Here is a 20,214-nt window from a genome sequence, read left to right as displayed (position 1 = left end):
CCAGAAAATCCATTTCGAGTACAGGGAGGTCAGGATCCAACAGCATCAGCAGTCCTTTTTTCAGCCTAACTCAGATTTTTGTTCAGCTCCCTCAATTTCAGCCAGAAAATACCTAAAATCAGAGAAAAACACACAAACTCATAGTAAAGTCCAGAAATATGATTTTTGCCTAAAAACTAATAATATTTAACTAAAAACTAATTAAAACATGCTAAAATCTACATGAAATTACCCCCAAAAAGCGTATAAAATATCCGCTCATCAATTGGGCTCTGGAAGCCCACAATTCCCCCAGCGTATTGCATTAAATGAAGTCACGTGTTGAGTGTCACGCGTACACATCGCTTGATGAAGTCTCTGGTCACGTGTAAGCGTGGGTTACGCATACGCGGGATTGGGCAAATTTCCAAACTTTATTTCTTCATAAATTCTCCACTTTTACATGCTTTTTCTTCATTCCTTCATTCTAATCTTTGCCTTCTAAACCTGATATCAGTCAACAAACACATCAAGGCATTGAATTTGATTAAAGTGAATAAAATTTAGCAATTATAAGGTCTAAAAAGCATATTTTTACTATTAAGCACAAATTAGGAGGAATTCACAAAACTATGCTAATTTGGTGAATAAATGTGGGAAAAATCAATAAAATCCACTCAATTAAAGCAAATAAATACCATAAAATATAGATTCATTACATTCCCACACTTAAACAATAGCATGTCCTGATACTAAACTCAAGAAAAAAACAAAAAAAGGGTATTACATTTATTTAAAGTAAACTACCTCTATGCAAATTACCTAAATACATGCAACTACTTAGTCAGAATAAATCAATTTTCAAAAATACATATATGAACATAAGGGATAAGGCAATAATAATCAAATCAAATCCACATTTGAATTGAGTTTTACAAAAAAAATTACAAACTTGCAAGATAAGTAATAATAATAGGTGGAAGCATAGAATTGAGCAATCAAACCCCTCACCGGATGTGTATACGCTCTAATCGCTCAAGTGTTTAGGGTTGATCCACTCAATTCTCCTCTAATCATGCTTTCGAAGATTTTCTTTTCATCTAACAATTGACATTTATTTAATGCATTCATACAAATATCACTAGGACTTTTCATAGATTGTAATGGAGCTAGGGTCAAGGTAAGGTTATATATAGTCAAGTGAGCTTGAAATTTGAATCTTTGATTAACTTAAACTCTCACCTAACACATAACAACTTATACAATTCAAATGCAAACCTAACTACCAATTCTTCACTTTTTCACACACTCATGCATTCTTTCAATTCATGTCCCATATGCATTATTTTTATTTCTCAAACTTTGGGGTTAACATTTGTCCCCTTTTTATTGCCTTTTTTTTTCTTTTTTTTCTCTTTTTTTAATTTTTTTAAGCATAATATATACAAGATAGACTAATGCATAGGGTTCAACATTTAATGCATGAGTATGTACCCAATTCCCAAGATTTTCAATGAAAATACAAAAATACACTTTTATCTCTACCATTATTTCCAAACTTCTCCACACTTAGATGATACACACTCTTACTAGCCTAAGCTAATCAAAGATCCAAATGAAGGACATTTATTATTTTTCACTTAAGGGTAGTGATGTGTTAAAATTAAGAATAAAAGGAAATTTAAATAGGCTCAAAATTAGTTAACAAAGATGGATAAAAGGGTAAGGCCATTTTGGTAAGTGATATCAAATGAAATAAAGGCCTCAATCATATAAGTGTATTCATACACAAAATAATAGACATAAAGAATCAAACCAATCCAAGATTATAATCATAGAAAGAGAATAACACACACAAGAATGAAAATAATGGCTATATAATGCAACCACACAATTAGGCTCAAAACTCACATGCTTATGTGTTCTTAGCTCAAAAACATGTTTCACAATATATTTCAAGCAAGTTTCAATGAAATATATATCAACTCAAATCAATTAGAATATCTATATGCCCTATTAAGAATGTTTTTCTTAGAAAATTTTATTATTTTAACTAAGCTTATTATATATGTATATATGAAAAGAAATGCAACAAACTAGAAAAAATGCAAATAGATCTCAAAAAATATATACAAACCAAGAAAGAAAATGCAATTAAGAATTCAAAGAGAATGTAAAAGTGTTTGGGATTAGAACTTTTCACCCAAGATTGTCGATCGGTTGGATGACCTCCCCACATTTAAAAGTTTGCACCGTTCTTGGTGCATCGAAAGATGAGAAAGGGGGTACGGTGACTATACGGATTGCCACCTTCAGCTGGTGGATCAACTGGCTGCTGCGTGTTCTTCCTCCTGTTTCCTTTGTTGCCTATGGTGAATCATCCAAATAAAATATAAAACTTGCACATCAAGCAATGACACACCTTAAAGTTTGTTTGTAATACTTAATTGACATGAAGTGGTAAACATAGCAAGCATAGTCCACAAAGCTTAAAAAACTTAAAAAATGTCACTAGGTAAGCTTATGATCCGATTTCATGATTTCTTAATTTTAATACTACTAGGTGACTTAAATAAAAATCAATCTTAAACAAGCATCACCTAACAAAAAATGCATCAACTACATACAATTTTCTAATAATAGATAGTGAATTCAAATTACAACATGCAATTTAGAAATCCAACAAGATTTATGAAGTCAATGTCACAAGTACTTGGTATGCACAAAATTAACCATGAAAAATTCAATACCAAGCAACAAAGTATATCCTCAATAAAGATAGCCAACAATAAATAGCAACAATAATGCAGTAGCAATATCTCAACAGAATTAGCAAATCAAATCAATAAATCAATACTTATCACTAAAATAGAAAATTAAACCAACTAACTAACTAACTAAAGGAGAGTATGGTACGTGGTGAATGATAATGATGGATGATTGTTGAAGGAAAGAAAGAAAGGAAGGGAAGAGAAAAGAAGAAAAGAAATAGAGAGAAGAGAAGAAAAGAAGTATGTGAAACAGGGGAGGGTCACGCGTATGTGAGACTCGGGGAAAATAGAGAGCGATGCATACGCGTCTGGCAGGCGTACGCGTGATAGGGAGAGAATGGAAGGCACGCACGCGTACGCGTGATAGGCATGTTTGAAAAAAATGTATGTACGCACTTATGTGTGCGAATGCTCCGGGTAGGGACGTAAATTGAAAATGTGCCTACATACAGGTGTGTGCGTACGCACAAAAAGGCAAAATTTTTTTTAACATAAAATGGATCATGTGAGCGTGCGCACATAGGTAAAATAGAAATGTTGGATTTGGAAGGGATTTTTTTATGAGGCTAAACTCACAAGGATTAGAATTAGAGTTCTACTTCGCTCTTCTTAAGAGAGAAAGCTGCTCTCCTGAGAGAGAAAGGTCCTATCCTTAGTTATTAATATCTTAAAATTTGGTTTTGTAGCTCCACGTGTCATATCCTTTTTCATGAAGGTTTTGTTTGTTTTTCTCTATTGGCGTTGAAAAGTCATCAAATGTGATGAAACTATGAAAGATAGAAGTCCCCAAAGTCTTACCAGCCAAAGTCTTACCACATGCTGACCATGGATGAAAGTTTCAACACCTAATTAAAGTACCTGTTAATTCAAAAAAATAATAAATATAAATTTAAAGCATCAAACAAGTGTGTTTAAAATTTGGCCAATCTGTTCTAAAAATCTACTCTGTAACATATCATTGATGTAAATTCTACCTATAAAAAGAAATAATTCATTAAACAGAAAGGCAAAATCTTTTTGAGCAAAAGAACCTAATTCATCCAATCCCTCTTTTTTTATTACCTATTTTCTATGCATTACAAATTTTTCATTTGTCCAAGCATCACTATTATCACACACAATTACTTCATTATCATTCAGACAGTCACAACATATATTGAGTATATATAAAAGATTATCTTTGATTTTGAACATGTGGTTGTTGTCTTTCGAGATTGGTGTGTCATCAAAAGTTTTACATGAATGAATCATGGAGCTACCGTTCCTCTCTCCTTCTCCCCCCTTGACTGAAGTCTCCATTCGCTCTCATTATCAAATTCTCCCTCCCCAAGTTATTAGTAAATATGTGATTTAAACAAAAAATAAGACATCACATGTCCCTTGATATTTATTTATTTTTTTACTTGGGCCAAGCAAACATGATTAAAATAGAACAAGTTCACTGCAATAGTCCAAAACAACAATGCATCACATTTCTTTTTTTATTATTTATTTATTTTTTGTAAAAACCATGAATGGCTAGAAACCACCTATCTTCAAGGATTATGTCAAAAATTTTAACAAGGATAACTTATAAAAAATCTAACTACAATATCCAAAGTATGAAAACCTAAATTAATCTGAATATGTAATATGTAATGTATTTTTTGGTGTCCGAGAATAAAAGAAAAAAAAAGAAATAAAAAATAAGCACTCTCTAAATGACATTAAGTACATCACAACGCAGTAAAAAAATGTAATATATTTTTTTTAAGCAACAAGTTTAACACAACATGGTGGAGCAAAGAAAAATGTAATATGTAAATAACGTTACTGAATCTATTGAAGTAAGAACCATTAGATTGAAAACATAAATTTAAAAGTACATGCAAACAAAGTGTTGTAATGCTACAGCTCAAGAAAAAAAAATATAAATTTATAACAATCCCATCAACAAACCAGCATTTCAGCATACATAGCAATTCCATCCATCAACAATAACATAAGTCTCAACGAAAATATAAATCTAACGACATAGAACATAACATAGTCATTCATAAGGTGGCTCTGAGAAGAGGATGGTGGGTGGGCGGCGACGCTGTCCGGGCGAAGGTGGCGATGCTCGAGACGGAGAGACTCGACGGTCAAGACTGCTGGGTCGTCTGAATCTGAGTTTGTTGCATCTCTCCCAAGAGAGAATTTAGTTAAGAACTTAAGATGCAGAATCACTAATGGATAGATTTCAAAGTAGCTTATGTCTCAAGTGGATTGGGTTTCGATGCGTGTTATGATTTTTTCGTTTTGGGTCAGCTTTATTGGCACCAAGTCCCAAAAAAAAAAATTAAAGTTATATTAAATTTTTAAATTAAGATTTAATATTTAAAATAAAATATTATTATACCTTGCACTTCAAATGTTACATTATTCATTTTGATTATTAAATTTTGACAACTTTAAATAAAATAATTTTTTTAATTTTAAATTTTAAATATGATGTTAAATTTTTTTAATTTATTTAAATGGATCTAAATTCAAACTAACAAATTTTAAATTTTTACGTTTATTTTTAGAGTTGTATCTATTAATTTAAATTACATAGTATTTAATTCTATATTATGATTTAATATATCTTAAATAATACAAAAATATTTGTTAGTAATTTTTTATTTTTTACTTTGATGCTTTATTTTGTTAGACATTATCAGTATAAATTTTTTTCTTGTGTTTGCCATTATCAGTTTTATTTTTAAGCGATTTTTTTCTTAAGCTCAACATGGTATTTATAAGTTTTACTATTTGTATTATAAATTTATCCTTTAAATATCTTTGGATAATTTAGTATTCAAACTCAAGGATTTAATATTCACATTAAATAATTAGTTAAGAAAAATAATTTAATTATGATATATGTAGATTAATAATTCAAACAACATTAAACCATTATTATATTTGACCTCAACGTTTAAATTAGCATCTTTTATAATTCACTAATATTTATAGTATCAATAAAATATAGGTGATGAATTGCATATAAAAAAAAAAATAAAAGAATCACCATATAGAAAGTAGTACTTTAGTGGTTAACTTACTCATATAAATTTTAAAGTTTGTCAATTGAGACGTAAGATTTATAATGAACATAAATGTTGCCTTAATTGATCTCAATGTTTAAATCAGCATTTTTTTAGAGTGGAGTAATATTCATTATATATATAAAATACAAGTGATGAATCGCATATAAAAAAATAAAAGAGTCACAGTGATTTAACTTACTCATGTAAATTTTAGAATTTATCAATTAAGACGTATGGTAGTTATTTTTAAATATTTTTTTTCTTAAACTCCACATGGTGTTCACAAACTTTATTATTTTTATTGTAAATTTATCTTTTAAAGTTATTTTTGAATAATTTAACTTTTACCTCTAAAATTTAATATTTTAAATTTTGGATTCAGACAGTAAAATGTTCACATTTAATAATTGATTAAGAAAAATAATTTAATCAATTAGGATATATGTAGATTTAATAATTCAAACAACATTAAGCTACTATTATATTTGACTTCAACGTTTAAATTTGTATTTCTTTATACTTTACCAATATTCATAGTATTTATAAATTGTAGGTGATAAATTGCGTATCAAGAAATAAAAAAGTTACTGTGCGATTAGTATTTATGATAGTTTACTTATGTAAATTTTAGGATTCACTAATTAAGACGGGTTTATAATGAACATAAGTGTTAGGTTGATTGACCTCCATCTTTAAATTAAAAATTTTTTAAGAGTGTACCAATATTCATGATATATATAGAATATAGATTATGAACCGCATATAAAGAAATAAAAGACTCGTTATCTGATTAATGTTTACGGTTGTTAACTTACTCATATAAAATGAATATAATTGATAAGTTAATTGATCTTAATATTTAAATTAGCATTTTTTTAGAGCCCACTAATATTCATATAAAATATAAGCGATGAATCACATATTAAAAAATTAAAAAAATTGTTATATAATTAATGTTTACTGTGGTTAGCTTAATCATATCAAGTTTAGAATTCACCAATTGAAATGTAAAATTTAAAATAAAAATTAAAATAATTGACCTCAATTCAAATATAAGAACAATGTAAGTTAATATATATTTTTTTTAGTAGAAAAGTAATAGTAAAAATTATTAATTAAATTAATTACATAATAAAAAATACAAAAAATTCTTTAACCAAAAAAATAGAATTATTATCTTCTCATACTATATTTTTAAAAAAGAATTAAAAAATAAATTACATATTAAATATTATTTATATATATATATATATATATATATATATATATATCAACTATTTTAAAATAATTTAATTTATATTCTTATTGAATAATATTTATTATTTAAAATTATAATTTGAAGCACGGGAAATAAAACAGTTTTCTTACAAGTCTAGAACTAGAACAAAACAGAATTTTGCCCTAGGGTCCCCCATTCTCAGTTTCTCACTACTCATTTGTATCATTTATTCTTTTAATTGTTTTTGGTTTGGGTCAACTTTTATTGAACAGCGAAGGACAATAAGCCCAAAAATACATTATTGGGCCTAGATAATGAACCCAGATTCGTGAACCACAAAAGCCATATGCAATTAGCGCCAAGCCGCCAACTCCATAGATCTCGCATACATTGATTTGATAAATCAGTATCATGAAAGTTGTTAAAATGGATATGTTATCCTTTTTCATGCTACAGATCTGACTTCTGTGATGCTTTACTTTTTTCAAAAGGAAAAGGATTGATGATGAGTACAATAGAAACAACTCAACAACACTAATTTATAATGTGGAATTGAAAATTGACACGAACCCCTCCCCCTAAGAATAGTTCTTGCTGTATGCACAAGGCAAATATGAGATTAACGTGAAGACCACCACTCATCAAAACTACAAATAGAAAGTGCAAAAAATGCCATAAGATAAGTAGCAACACGGGAAACAAGTATGTCCTAATACTAGTGTCTACTACCATAAAACAAATGATGCATCTTCTACCCACCGTTTGCAGAAATAAACGAAAAAATGAAAAAAAAAAGAAAAGGAATTGCATTAAGTGTTTGATTAAGGTTTAAGTAAAATGAATGGTTTAAGCTTTAATGGGGTTGCTTAAGATGAAGGGTCCTTCTCATTATAACCACTGGACGGTCCAAATTCAATAACAACTCCACCGACGAAGCTCGCATCAGTCACATGGTTTTGACTCTTTATTGACTCTTATGCCCCTCAATAGGCCAATACCCACCGACGCAGCAGCAAGGGCACAATCGTCATTTACCACCCAAAACCACAAGATCTCAACTACGCCTACCTCCAACGAGATCCTCTAGCGGGAACATTGGTCGTCGTAGACTATTCTATTCCATTCCAATTCAATCAACGTTCCCAATTTTCTGCATTGTTTCCATCCATTCAGCTACGCTGTTTCCACACTGTACTATTACAGGCTGTTACTTCTTTTCCCCCTTTCTGTTGATTAATTTGTTATTTGTTAATCTGAAACTGAATTGTTACCGAAGATAGGCATTGCCATTGTTATTGGTCATAGTAAAATTTGGATTCTGTTTCTCTCTTTGAAGAAGAGGGAACAACCGGCATTGTAGTTAGCGAAATGGCAATGCCTTGAGTTTGGGGGTGGTTTTGTTCCGTACAGATCCAAGTTTTCCTTTTTTTCCCCCCAAACTCTGCGGTGGAGTTTTCATTTTTCAGCATTGTGAAGCGCATTTTGCAGAATGGGAGAGAAATCGAAGTCAGGAGGGTGCTGTGGCTGGTTTATAGCCTTTTTGATTCTCGCTCTGGTGGTCGGTGCTATCGTTTACACCGTTAAGAAGAAGATCGGTCACTCCCATTCCGATAAGCCACTTCCGGTACCTGGTCCTCCCGGCGCCATCGACCAGAAATATTCCTCTGCACTCAAAACTTCCATGCAATTCTTTGATATACAAAAATGTATACTCTTTTCGTATTTGGATTTTACAATGCTGTTTGTTTGCGATGCGTCTTAATCAATTTATTGTTTCTTTTCTATCAGATTTATCATGTTGCAGATTATTTATATCTTTTTTTTTTTTTTTGCTCATCTTGACTCTTGACTCGGCTTAAATTATTGGAAGTAGTTAAGAGGTGGAGACCGACAAGAGAAAGGGATTCAATTATTAAAAAGTACCTAGATTTTAATGTGTTAAATTGAAAGACGACTTGTGAAAAGATATTATCGTCTTACTCTTATCTAAATCGATGGGAAAAGACTGGTAATAGTAGCTGATGTTGTTTGTTTTGTTTTACTTGTTGCATCTTGCGTTGCATATATATATCACTATGAGATCTAGAATGTAACAAGCTTCATATTTTGTTTACTTGTTTTATTGGGTGTATTGCTGATCTTATTTTCCTACTATCTTGGATTTTCTATATGTTGAGTTAACAATCATATTTCGTGATGCAGCTGGAAAGTTAACTGACAACAAAATATCTTGGAGAGGGGATTCGGCTCTAAAGGATGGAAGCCAAGCAAATTTGGATCTGTCAAAAGGAATGTATGATGCTGGGGATCACATGAAGTTTGGGTTTCCAATGGCTTTTACTGCTACTGTGTTATCCTGGGCTATTCTGGAATATGGAGATCAAATGGATGCTATTGGCCAGTTGGAACCGGCCAAAGATTCCCTCAAGTGGATCACTGATTACCTTATCAATGCTCATCCTTCTCCCAATGTTCTTTATATTCAGGTTACTACTGTGCTCAACAAACCCCATTTGATGCCCTGGCTTTATATGCTAGTTATCTGGTTTACCCGCATAATTTAATTATTATATTTATCTATCTTCTATGCTTAAAAATGATATGAGCACACTGGATACCTCGTGGTTCTTGGACTGTATCATTGGTACATTAGAATTCGATTTTAATTCATCCATGGTGAAAACATTTTAAAGTGTCAATAATTCATATGGAGCCACTGATTTGGAAAACAGTTACAAGCTTCACCTGGAAGTGTAAATCTTTCTTAGTACAACAATGATGTAGCTACATTCGTGTTTTCCTATAGTTTAAAAACATTGATCAACTTTCAAATGAAAACTAGATTGTTTTTTCATTATGGTTTTCAGTTTCCAACATAATTGTTGTTTGTGGTACTAATGCCAGGGGAAAAAGATCCTCTAAAGTAACAATGCTAGTAAAATAGTAAAGTGATAGTTTAATTACCTTTAAATTTGCAACATTTATTATTTGTGAGCCCCACTATCTTAATCCAAGGGTGATTAATAATGTACTTTTTTCTCTAAAGTGACAATATAACTTTAGAAGAACCAGATCCAATGCCAGGACAGGCCATGAGATTTGGTAAGAGATCTTGTTCATGACAGTCTATTGATTTGGGATTTGCGAGACTGTGTACTGTATATCCCTTGATTTCTAGACTGTTGGATAGGCATATGGTTATGAATAAATTTGGAGAATTCTTTTATGAATAAATTTTGGAGAATTCTTTTATGAATAAATTTGGAGAATTCTTTGTCCCTGTTATGTTTTGCCCCTTCAACCATTGTCTTCTGTAATTAGGGCTCTCAGGATTTTTATACACAACTAGCTTCTGCTAAACCCTTTCCTAACTAGTTTCAGTTCCCCAAAATCATTGGTGGTACAGGTGGGAAATCCTGTTTCAGATCACAAATGTTGGGATAGGCCTGAATCCATGACTGAACCACGGCCTCTCACACAGATTAATGCATCTAGCCCTGGATCAGATGTTGCAGCTGAAACTGCAGCAGCAATGGCCTCGGCATCTTTGGTCTTCAAAAAGAGTGATTCTACATATTCAAGCACTCTCCTCAAGCATGCAAAGGAATTGTTTACTTTTGCAGATAAAAATAGAGGAATATATAGCGAGACTATACCTGATGTTGCAACATACTATAACTCAACTGGATACGGTGATGAACTTTTATGGGCAGCTAGCTGGCTCTATCATGCTACGGATGATGATTCTTACCTTAAGTATGTGACTGGTCAAAATGGAGAAGATTATGCACAATGGGGAAGTCCAACCTGGTTCAGTTGGGACAACAAGCTTGCTGGAACTCAGGTATCTTTCACTAAATCACTAATAAGGAATATGTTTGATTTTTAATAACTGAATACAATCACTAGATGTTATAAATGTTGCTATAGAAAAAGGATTATGCTTGAGCAATAACTCTATGTTCTTGGTGCAGGTTTTGTTATCCAGATTAAGCTTCTTTAAGGCAAAGGACATTTCAAGCTCATACGGCTCTGGCCTACAAAATTACAGGAAATCAGCTGAGGCTGTAATGTGTGGCCTTCTTCCAGATTCTCCAACAGCCACACAAAGCAGAACAGATAGTAATTTCCATCTCTAATGCTATATTATTGGATACTTGATGGTAGTAGCAAGGGAGCGACACTACCATTAGAGGAAACTATTGAAATACTTCTTTTTTTCTCTCTTTCTTTTTCTGCTGCTATGTCTTCTCTAATCCCCGTTTCATGTGGTTTAATTTCTCTTCAATACAGAGGGCCTCATATGGGTCAGTGAGTGGAACGCTCTGCAGCATCCTGTTGCTTCTGCATTCTTGGCTGCTATTTACAGTGACTACATGCTTACATCACAGACCGCAAAACTAAAATGTGATTCCAGTTCCTATAGCCCATTAGATCTTCGAGACTTTGCCAAATCTCAGGTACATATCCATTATTATTTGCACAGATATCCATCCCAGAGTAATTGATGCGTGTCCATATTGAAAATCTCATGACACTTGCAGGCTGACTACGTACTGGGGAAGAACCCTATGCATATGAGTTTTCTAGTGGGATATGGAGATAAATACCCGCAATTTGTACATCACAGGGGTGCTTCGATTCCTGCTGATGCAAAAACTGGCTGCAAAGATGGCTTCCAGTGGCTCGACTCAGCTGATCCTAATCCCAATGTTGCTACTGGAGCACTTGTTGGTGGACCATTCTTGAATGAGACTTTTATTGATTCCAGGAACAATTCTATGCAAACAGAACCAAGCACATATAACAGTGCTGTAATAGTTGGCCTGTTATCGAGTTTAGTCACCACATCTTCTATCGCTCAATCTCTTAAGTAAGCTGTAGTTCCTCGCCATCCTCAATTCTACTTAAAAATGGATGAAAAAGATTGGTGCTTAATGTAGCATATTATATTTGTATCATTATGTTTGTTTGTATGAGTGTAAACTTGTGGCTTTTGGATAGGTTAGTCGTTTGTGTATGTAAAGTTTGATTTGGCATTATTAGCGCATTAATTGAGCTTCTTTTTGTAGTGGTGCACGTTTGTAGAACGTATCTTCTACATTTTGTTTACAAAAAATCGTATGGTGATCACCGTATAGTGGTGATCCTTGGTTGCATTAAATTGCACGAAAAATCTGCGTCACAAATCTTGGAACATTCTACATGACTTTGCCATCAAAGATTAAGATACCTTGTAAGTTGTAAGTTGTAACTACACGGCTAAGCTAGATCCGTTATTGCCTATGATGCACGGACATGGGACATGCTGACACGCGAATTTTAAAATATTATAAGACACGGGGACACGCATACATATAAAGTATAAAGTATTTTTTTGACAAATCGTAGTGATATTTTGATATTTTATTGATATTAAAATATAAATGAATTTTTTTAATTATTTTTAATGTCTTATTTTAATTATATTAAGTATTTAAAATATTTTTTATTTTAATAAATAATAATATATACTATATCTAAATTTATTTCAAGAATATATGTTAAAAATAAGATTGAACACGCTAACACGTGATGGTATTTAGGTGTGTCCAAGCGTGTCCAAAGAAAAATTTTTTACTTTTTATTAAGACACATCCGAAATGTATCTGACACGCAAACACAACAACTCAGCGAAATGTCCGTACTTCCTAAATTATTGCTAGTGGTGACACCAGAGAGATTCAGCTCGCAGTAAAAACTCTACATGCATTTTAAAGGAATACAAACAAATTGCTAGGGTAAAGGACTTTGGTCTTTTAGGGTTTATGTTTGAAAACAAAATCGTCTCAAGTATTTTTTAATTTGAGAAATATTTTTAATGTTTCAATAAATTTTTGAAATAATCATTCTGTTTAATGAGAAATGATAAATTGATAAGTTTAATTATCTTTCTAACTTTATAAAATTGACCCTTGTTAAAATTTTATCCAATTCATTAATATGTATTTCTCACTCTTTAACATCAATTGTATTCCTATTTTACCCACAACTATCAATTACAATATTATTAAATTATCAAATGTAGAAAAACTTGTTTTAATGAAACTTTACTGAGTATGATATTTAGTTTATATATCTGCATGTTTTACAAGAAAATTATGAAAACACAATTCTCTGAATTATTAGAATGTTAAAATGGACATGGCGAAGATTTTTAATTTTGTTCTATACATTAGATTATTACTTTATCCTTCTTTTATACATCTAGGATGAATTGAAATTTTGAATTTTTTTTCGATCATTGATTAAAGCTCTCCACCAGAAAATGGGAGAAGAGTTCAAGAAATCAACTTGAGCTTACAAAACAACAACGACGACTTACATCATACAAACAAAACTAACACCACATCACAAAACAAAACAAAAGCAAAATACCTCCTGTTCCTGCATAGTAAGCCGGGCTTGAGGTATAACTCGTCCTGTTCAAAGATTGAGTTCTCTTTTGCCTCATGTGAAAGAGATATACGCGGGTTTCAAGAGAAATGGTGGAGGCGGACCTGTAAAATACTCCGACGCTCAAGTTAATGAAAATAGAAAGTGAATATAATATTATTCAAAGTAAGTAGCGTATCTGTGACAGTCATTTATATTTATAAAGTTGTTTGTATTGTGTTTGGGGTGGTTATTAGTATATTCGAGGCTGTTTTAGGGAGCTTTAGCTAATCATCTAGTAACTGCCTTTTAGTGATCCAGTTTGAGTTTGTTTAGAGAGATTTGTAGAGAGATTCTTGCGGTGACATAGGGTTGGCGCCTGATTATTTGACTTTGTTTGGATTTCGAGTTTATAGGTTCCTCTTTAAATCGAGTTATAACTAGCGGATCACCTCCTAATTTAACAAGACAAATCCAAATGACCTTATGACCTCGCCATCAAGAATATCAGACACAATAAAAACAATAAATTACGAAGAAGGCCCATATCAAAAATATTAAAAGATTAATTAAACACAACATTTTTAAATGTTGAACTCTTCTCGCTCATACCTTATATTAAGATTTTGAACCTGATTATTTAAAAAAATGAATATTATTATTTTTAATATTTTATTAAAATTGATTATTTAATAATATTGTAATTGATAATTATGGAAAAAATAGGCACAAAAAATTAATAATAATAAGAAAAAATACACATTTGGATATAATTTTGATAAGTGTTAATTTTGTAGAATTAGAAGGATAATTAGGCCTACTAATTAGTCCTCTCAGTCATTTTTCCTGTTAAAACTATGAGTTTTAGGACAAAATTATTCCTAATAAAAGTTAGTCATGAAACAGAAAAGGACAATGTTAATTATAAAGTTAAAAATGTTATGGCTTTCAGTGGGAGTTGAAACTTGCAAATCAGTTATATAAAATTTTATAGTCAATCGAATTAACAACAGAAAAAAAAAAAGACAAAGTTATGTGAAAGTGTGACTAAAAAAATATTTGTTTTACTAATTCTTTTGTGTACATCTTACCGACAGAAACACTTTCCGCGAGATTATATCTAGCTTCACTAAAGTCATACGAAGGGGTGGGTCGCAAATTGCAATGAGTTTGAAGGGGTGATAGTAATAGCGTGATGGTTAGGGTGGAATGAAGGGTTTATTATTTTCTTTTTTTTTTTATATTTTGTAGTTGGACAAATTGGATTGACTTTCAAAAACTTATTACAATGTTAAAAATATTTTTAAAATAAAAACTGTTGAATACGAATTTTTTTTTTGGTTCACGAATACGATTTGAGTTATTATTGCTTTTCATTAGGTAAAAAGTACCATCAAGCATAAATTAAATCAGCCTAATTATACATACAAATAATTTTGTATTTAAATTTAATTAAATTAGTCTAAACTTGACAAAAATTACTTTCATCACACTAGCGTGTATCATACACATGTTCTAATAATACAATTTCTTCGTCTTCATCTTTTTCTTTTATTTTTTCGTTTTCTCCTCCTCCTCCTCCTTTTAAATTTGCACACGTAGGTTTTTTCTTTTTCCTTATCGTAGTCATCAATAATACCAACATTTTATTAATAAAAACCAACATTTTGAATTGAACTTAAATTTATATAATGGACAATATTCGGTTCATTTAGTATTATACAGTGGTTTCGCTTTGATAATATTTTCGGTTCATTTTAGACGCAGGTGTTTCTGAATTCAAATTTATATAATGAACAAATATTCAGTTCATTTAGTATTATACAATGGTTTCACTTTAATAATATTTTTGGTTTATTTGCAGTTCAAGTGTGTTGTCGATGAATAATTTGTCCCAATAGTTGGAATGTCTTTCAAGACAAATGAATGGAATGGAATGAAATCTAATACAATTGAATAAAGTGATGATAAATAATTTTATTCTTTTTTGCTAAAAAAATACTCAATCATTAAACAAAAACACATCGAATTCATTTTTAGATCCAAATGAATCTCAATTAAACTAAGAAATAAACCAAAATTACTTAATAAATAAAAAATTTGATCCACACTTATTAGCTATATATCAAGTGAACCTCAATTAACACACAAATCAACCGAAATAAATTAAGAAATGAACCGAAATTATTTAATAATGGCAACAGAGAAAATCCGAACTAATAAAGATGTTTGCAAAATGTTTGGTATTATTGGTGATGACAATAATGAAAAAGAAAAAGAAGAAGACGCAACATTGATGAAGAAGAAGAACCTGCGATGCGCAAATTTAGAAGAAAAAGAAGAAGAAAGAGAAGGAGAAGGAGAAGAAGAAGGAGAAAGAGAAGGAGAAAGAAGCTCGTAATTTTAAGATTAGATTTTGTTAAGTATTTTATTTGGATGTAAAACTTTATTCAAATTTAATGAGTTTAGCTAACATGTGTTTTAAGTTTATTATTAGTAAAATATTTTAAATATTTTTATTTAATGAATACAAAACAATTATATTAAAAATTTAAATTTTTTATATTTTTAATAAAAAAATTTTAATTTGTAAATTTAACATCTATCTTTAAAACACATATTAACTAATTAAATTCATTAAGTATTAATACTCAAATTTGTCTCTAAAAAATTAATTATTTTTTAAATTAATTTTTAAAAAAATTTATTAATCGAATTAGTCCCTAAAAAATATAACTGTAAGTCAAATCGTTTCTTTCATTAATTAATTAAATAACATATTATGTTAAGTATCACATAATATAATGATTGTCATAAAATAATAGGTCATAAAAATTTAAGATATGATATATCAATTAATTATTCTGTAATATGTAGTACTTAACATGATATATTATTGTTCAACTGAAAAAATGATTAATAATTATATTTTTAAAGGACTAATATGATTAAAAAAAAAATTTAAAACACAAATTCAAAAAATTAGTTATAAACAAATTTGAGTATTAACTATGAATTTGAGGACTTGAATCATGGTCATCTTTAAATAGTTTTTGTTAATTAAATAAATTTTAATTTTTTATTTATTATATTTATATTAATAACTTAAATTAAAAATTAAAAATTTAATATTTAAAATTTAAAATTTAAGATTTAAAAGATTTAAGATTTAACGTAAAAAGCGCTAGCTCTTTATTTTCTTCGGAGTAAAGTAAAGAATCGAAGTGAACTGATCTGAAAGCCTAACGAGAGAACTAGACGAGAATGTTTACTTGCAGGTTGAACACCAGGTGTTTGGAGAAAGTTTCATGTGGGAGGCCCCATATTGTTTTAGAATTTCAGCCGTGTCCACGTTTCAGTACATGATATTCACCTAACTTTCAAAGACGTCAATGATTTTGTTTCAGAAACTAAGTACACACATACTTTCAATGGCCTTTGGGCAATATTCAAAAGCACCACTTTGTTTTACGGGGAAAATAATGTGAATGTGAAAGTTGAATCTAACTTGGGAAGAGTTGGAAACTAGAACTGAACTAGATAGTAGCAAAACACACATGTGAAAGTAACGAAAAACCTGCGCAAATGCAATGGATTCAATTACTTTAAATATGCTTTTTGGTGGGTCATCAATCATCAATTCCTTATTATGTCACTAAGTTCGCTAATCAATATTTAATTAGCGTTACTTCTTTTGGTTTTCTCTTTAATCCTTTTGACCGAAGATAAAGGAGAGTGAAATGATGGATGGGATGCACACAATAAAAGACGAGCCAAGCTTCAACATTATTAATTCCCACCGCTGCCAGATGGCAAATGCCAGTGGACAAATTTTATCAACCGAGCTGATGCTTATCCAATGCCTAAAAGATAAAAAAGAAAACTTGGAATAAAGGGCAATAATCAAAAGGTATTTTCAAACGTTAATATTTTAAAGACAATAAAAAATATTTAAATTTATTTTATTTAATATTTATTAATTTTTAGAATGATTTAACTGTGATCTTTTATTATCTTCTTAACATTTCCTTATTTTTAAATTACCAACTTTCCATAAATAAATTGTAATCAACTAATCATAGCACCCTTCCAACCTCCCTCCAAATGCAAGTTCCAGGTTCCTACTTCCTACCTTACCAATATCACCATTGCCTCCTGTAGGGCCACCATTAATTTTCATTTCTTTTTCATCTAAGAATGGAATATGGGAATAAATTCTCTCAAATTCGACTAATTATATTAATTTAGGTATGGTTTTGATAATGTAATCAAATTGGCCTATTAATTGAAAATTAATTATTAGATCGATTTAATTCAGATAAAAAAATTAATTAAAAGTCGATTAAAAAATGGATTAGTCGGTACAATATTTTAGCTGTTAATCAAGTTAAAATAATAATTATTTTTAAAAATATATTTTATTATATTCGACTCAACTAAAATTAAAACTCATTTAAATTTTAATCTTTTAAACCTCTAATTTTATAATTCAATAATCAATTTAATTTTAAAAACTTTAAATTTAGATAACAACTCATATATAACTATTCTTTTATATATAAAAATAATAATTAAAAAATATTAAATAATAATTTAATTAAATATATTAAATTATCTAATAATTTTTAACGGTCAAATTTATATTAATACAATGTTATATACTTTTTTTATCAATAATTTGTTTTTCTTTATTTTGTGTCTATTTTGGAATTTAAAACTCTTGATGAAAGAATCCAAACACTTATCACCTCAACCAATCACACGTGGGCAATAATTCTCAATTCAATTAAGGAAACGCCGTGGTGAGGGGAGTTCTCAGGGGTGGGCCAATGGGCCCAGGACACTTATCTGCAGACATCACAAGCTCTCATGAGGTGTGGGGACACCGGACATTTACCTTTTAATTTGTGTCTTTCTCATACACACGAGGCACCCTTTCTGAGTACGGTCAAGGACAGGTGCCCTTTCTTCGGTTACATTCATGCATCTGAATCTGAAAAAGAATCATCAACACCTTACCATTAGAGATTAGACTATGTTCCCAACTACTAGCTCCTACTTCTAGTTTTAGCTTTAGCTGTAATTATGGTAATAATGTCCATCTCACTTCTCTTTGGGAATAAACATGATGATACACGCGGGTTTTTAGTTACCGAATCCAGAAATTTTAAGTAGTAAAAATACACATATAACAGATAAAAATAACAAAAAGTTTTACATAAACATATTGAATATATATAATTAAATAATATAAAAATATTAAATATTTGATAATATTTTTATTCATATTATTATATTATCTATATTTAAATTTAGTATTAAATATTAAATATATAAATATGATATTAGCTAAGATAGTAGATTGATTTTTTTAACCAACAAATTTTTTATTTGAGTATTGAAAATAGTAAAACACGTTTTTTTATAAATTATTTGTGATGTATAATATTTTAAAAAATACACTAAATTTTTTATATCTCTATTATATATTTTATAAATTACGTAATAATTATTCAACCATTTAATAAAAAAGATTAAATTTTTATTTGCTGTGAAAGATCAAGCTAAGAGGTGGTTAAATAACCAACTCACAGCAAGCATAAGAACATGGAAACAGCTGTCAGAAAAATTTCTCAATCAATATTTTCCTCCTAAAAGGATGACACAGGTAAGGCTGGACATCCAAGACTTCAAACAAGAGAATAATGAATCTCTTTATGATGCCTGGGAGAGGTACAAAGAGATGCTAAGGAAATGTCCCTCTGAAATATTTTCAGAGTGGGTGCAATTAGACATCTTCTACTACGGGCTTACAGAAAAAGCTTAGATATCTCTAGACCACTCAACTGGTAGATTTATACACATGAAAAAGACGATTGAAGAGGCTCAAGAGCTCATAGATACGGTTGCTAGAAATCAGCATCTGTACTTAAATAGTGAGTCCTCCATGAAAGAAGAAGCTAAGGCAGTATTAACTGACTTTAGTCCTCAGGAACAAGTTACTGAACTCAATCAGCAACTATCTTCTATAACAAGACAGTTAGCAGAATTTAAGGAGATGCTACAAGAAACCAAAAATACTAATAAGGATATGGAATCACAATTGAATCAGACAAAATAGCAGTTATCAAAATAGATAACAGAAGAGTGCCAAGCAGTTCAGTTAAGAAGTGGAAAAACATTAAATACCTCAACTCAAAGAATCAGAAAGCCAAGAAAAGTACAACTGACAGAGGATGAGCAAACTACTACCCAAAATCCCTCTGAGGACAGTAAGATCCCAGAGAGGAATGATTCTAGCGTTCAAATACCAGATAAGGGTAAAAAACTGGCGTTAAACACCCAGTTCTGGCGTTAAACGCCCAGTTCTGGCGTTCAAACGCCAGAAAAGGGTGAAAAGTTGGCGTTAAATGCCCATTGGGAGCCCAATTCTGGCGTTCAAACGCCAGAAAGGGGAGGGAATCTGGCGTTAAACGCACATCCAGCCCCCAAGCCTGGCGTTCAAACGCCAATGAGGGATCAGACACCTGCAAATGCTGATAGTAACCCCTCTAAGAAGGCTTTCCCAACCACCTTTGTAGGAAATAAACCTACAGCAACTAAGGTTGAAGAATACAAAGCTAAGATGCCTTATCCTCAGAAACTCCTCCAAGCAGAACAGGATAAACAATTTGCCCGTTTTGCAGACTATCTCAGGACTCTTGAAATCAAGATTCCGTTTGCAGAGGCACTTGAACAAATACCCTCTTATACTAAGTTCATGAAAGAGATCTTAAGT

At 30.7% G+C, this 20,214-nt stretch overlaps 1 protein-coding gene across 1 annotated transcript; it reads left to right on the top strand.

The window, feature by feature from the left end:
* The first annotated feature begins 7,832 nt into the window (after positions 1-7,832).
* Positions 7,833-12,163, top strand: LOC130943351 (endoglucanase 10-like). The gene is made up of 6 exons (XM_057871192.1): positions 7,833-8,728; positions 9,225-9,508; positions 10,429-10,866; positions 10,997-11,144; positions 11,316-11,482; positions 11,567-12,163. Exons 1-6 carry the CDS (start codon positions 8,512-8,514, stop codon positions 11,897-11,899), a joined length of 1,587 nt encoding a protein of 528 aa, XP_057727175.1. The 5' UTR covers positions 7,833-8,511; the 3' UTR covers positions 11,900-12,163.
* Positions 12,164-20,214: the final 8,051 nt, after the last annotated feature.

Source organism: Arachis stenosperma, chromosome 8, assembly GCF_014773155.1.
Source record: "Arachis stenosperma cultivar V10309 chromosome 8, arast.V10309.gnm1.PFL2, whole genome shotgun sequence".
In the NCBI taxonomy this organism is placed as follows: domain Eukaryota; kingdom Viridiplantae; phylum Streptophyta; class Magnoliopsida; order Fabales; family Fabaceae; genus Arachis; species Arachis stenosperma.
The sequence above is the reverse complement of the archived record's forward strand: the minus strand, read 5'-3'. Positions and strand labels throughout refer to the sequence as shown.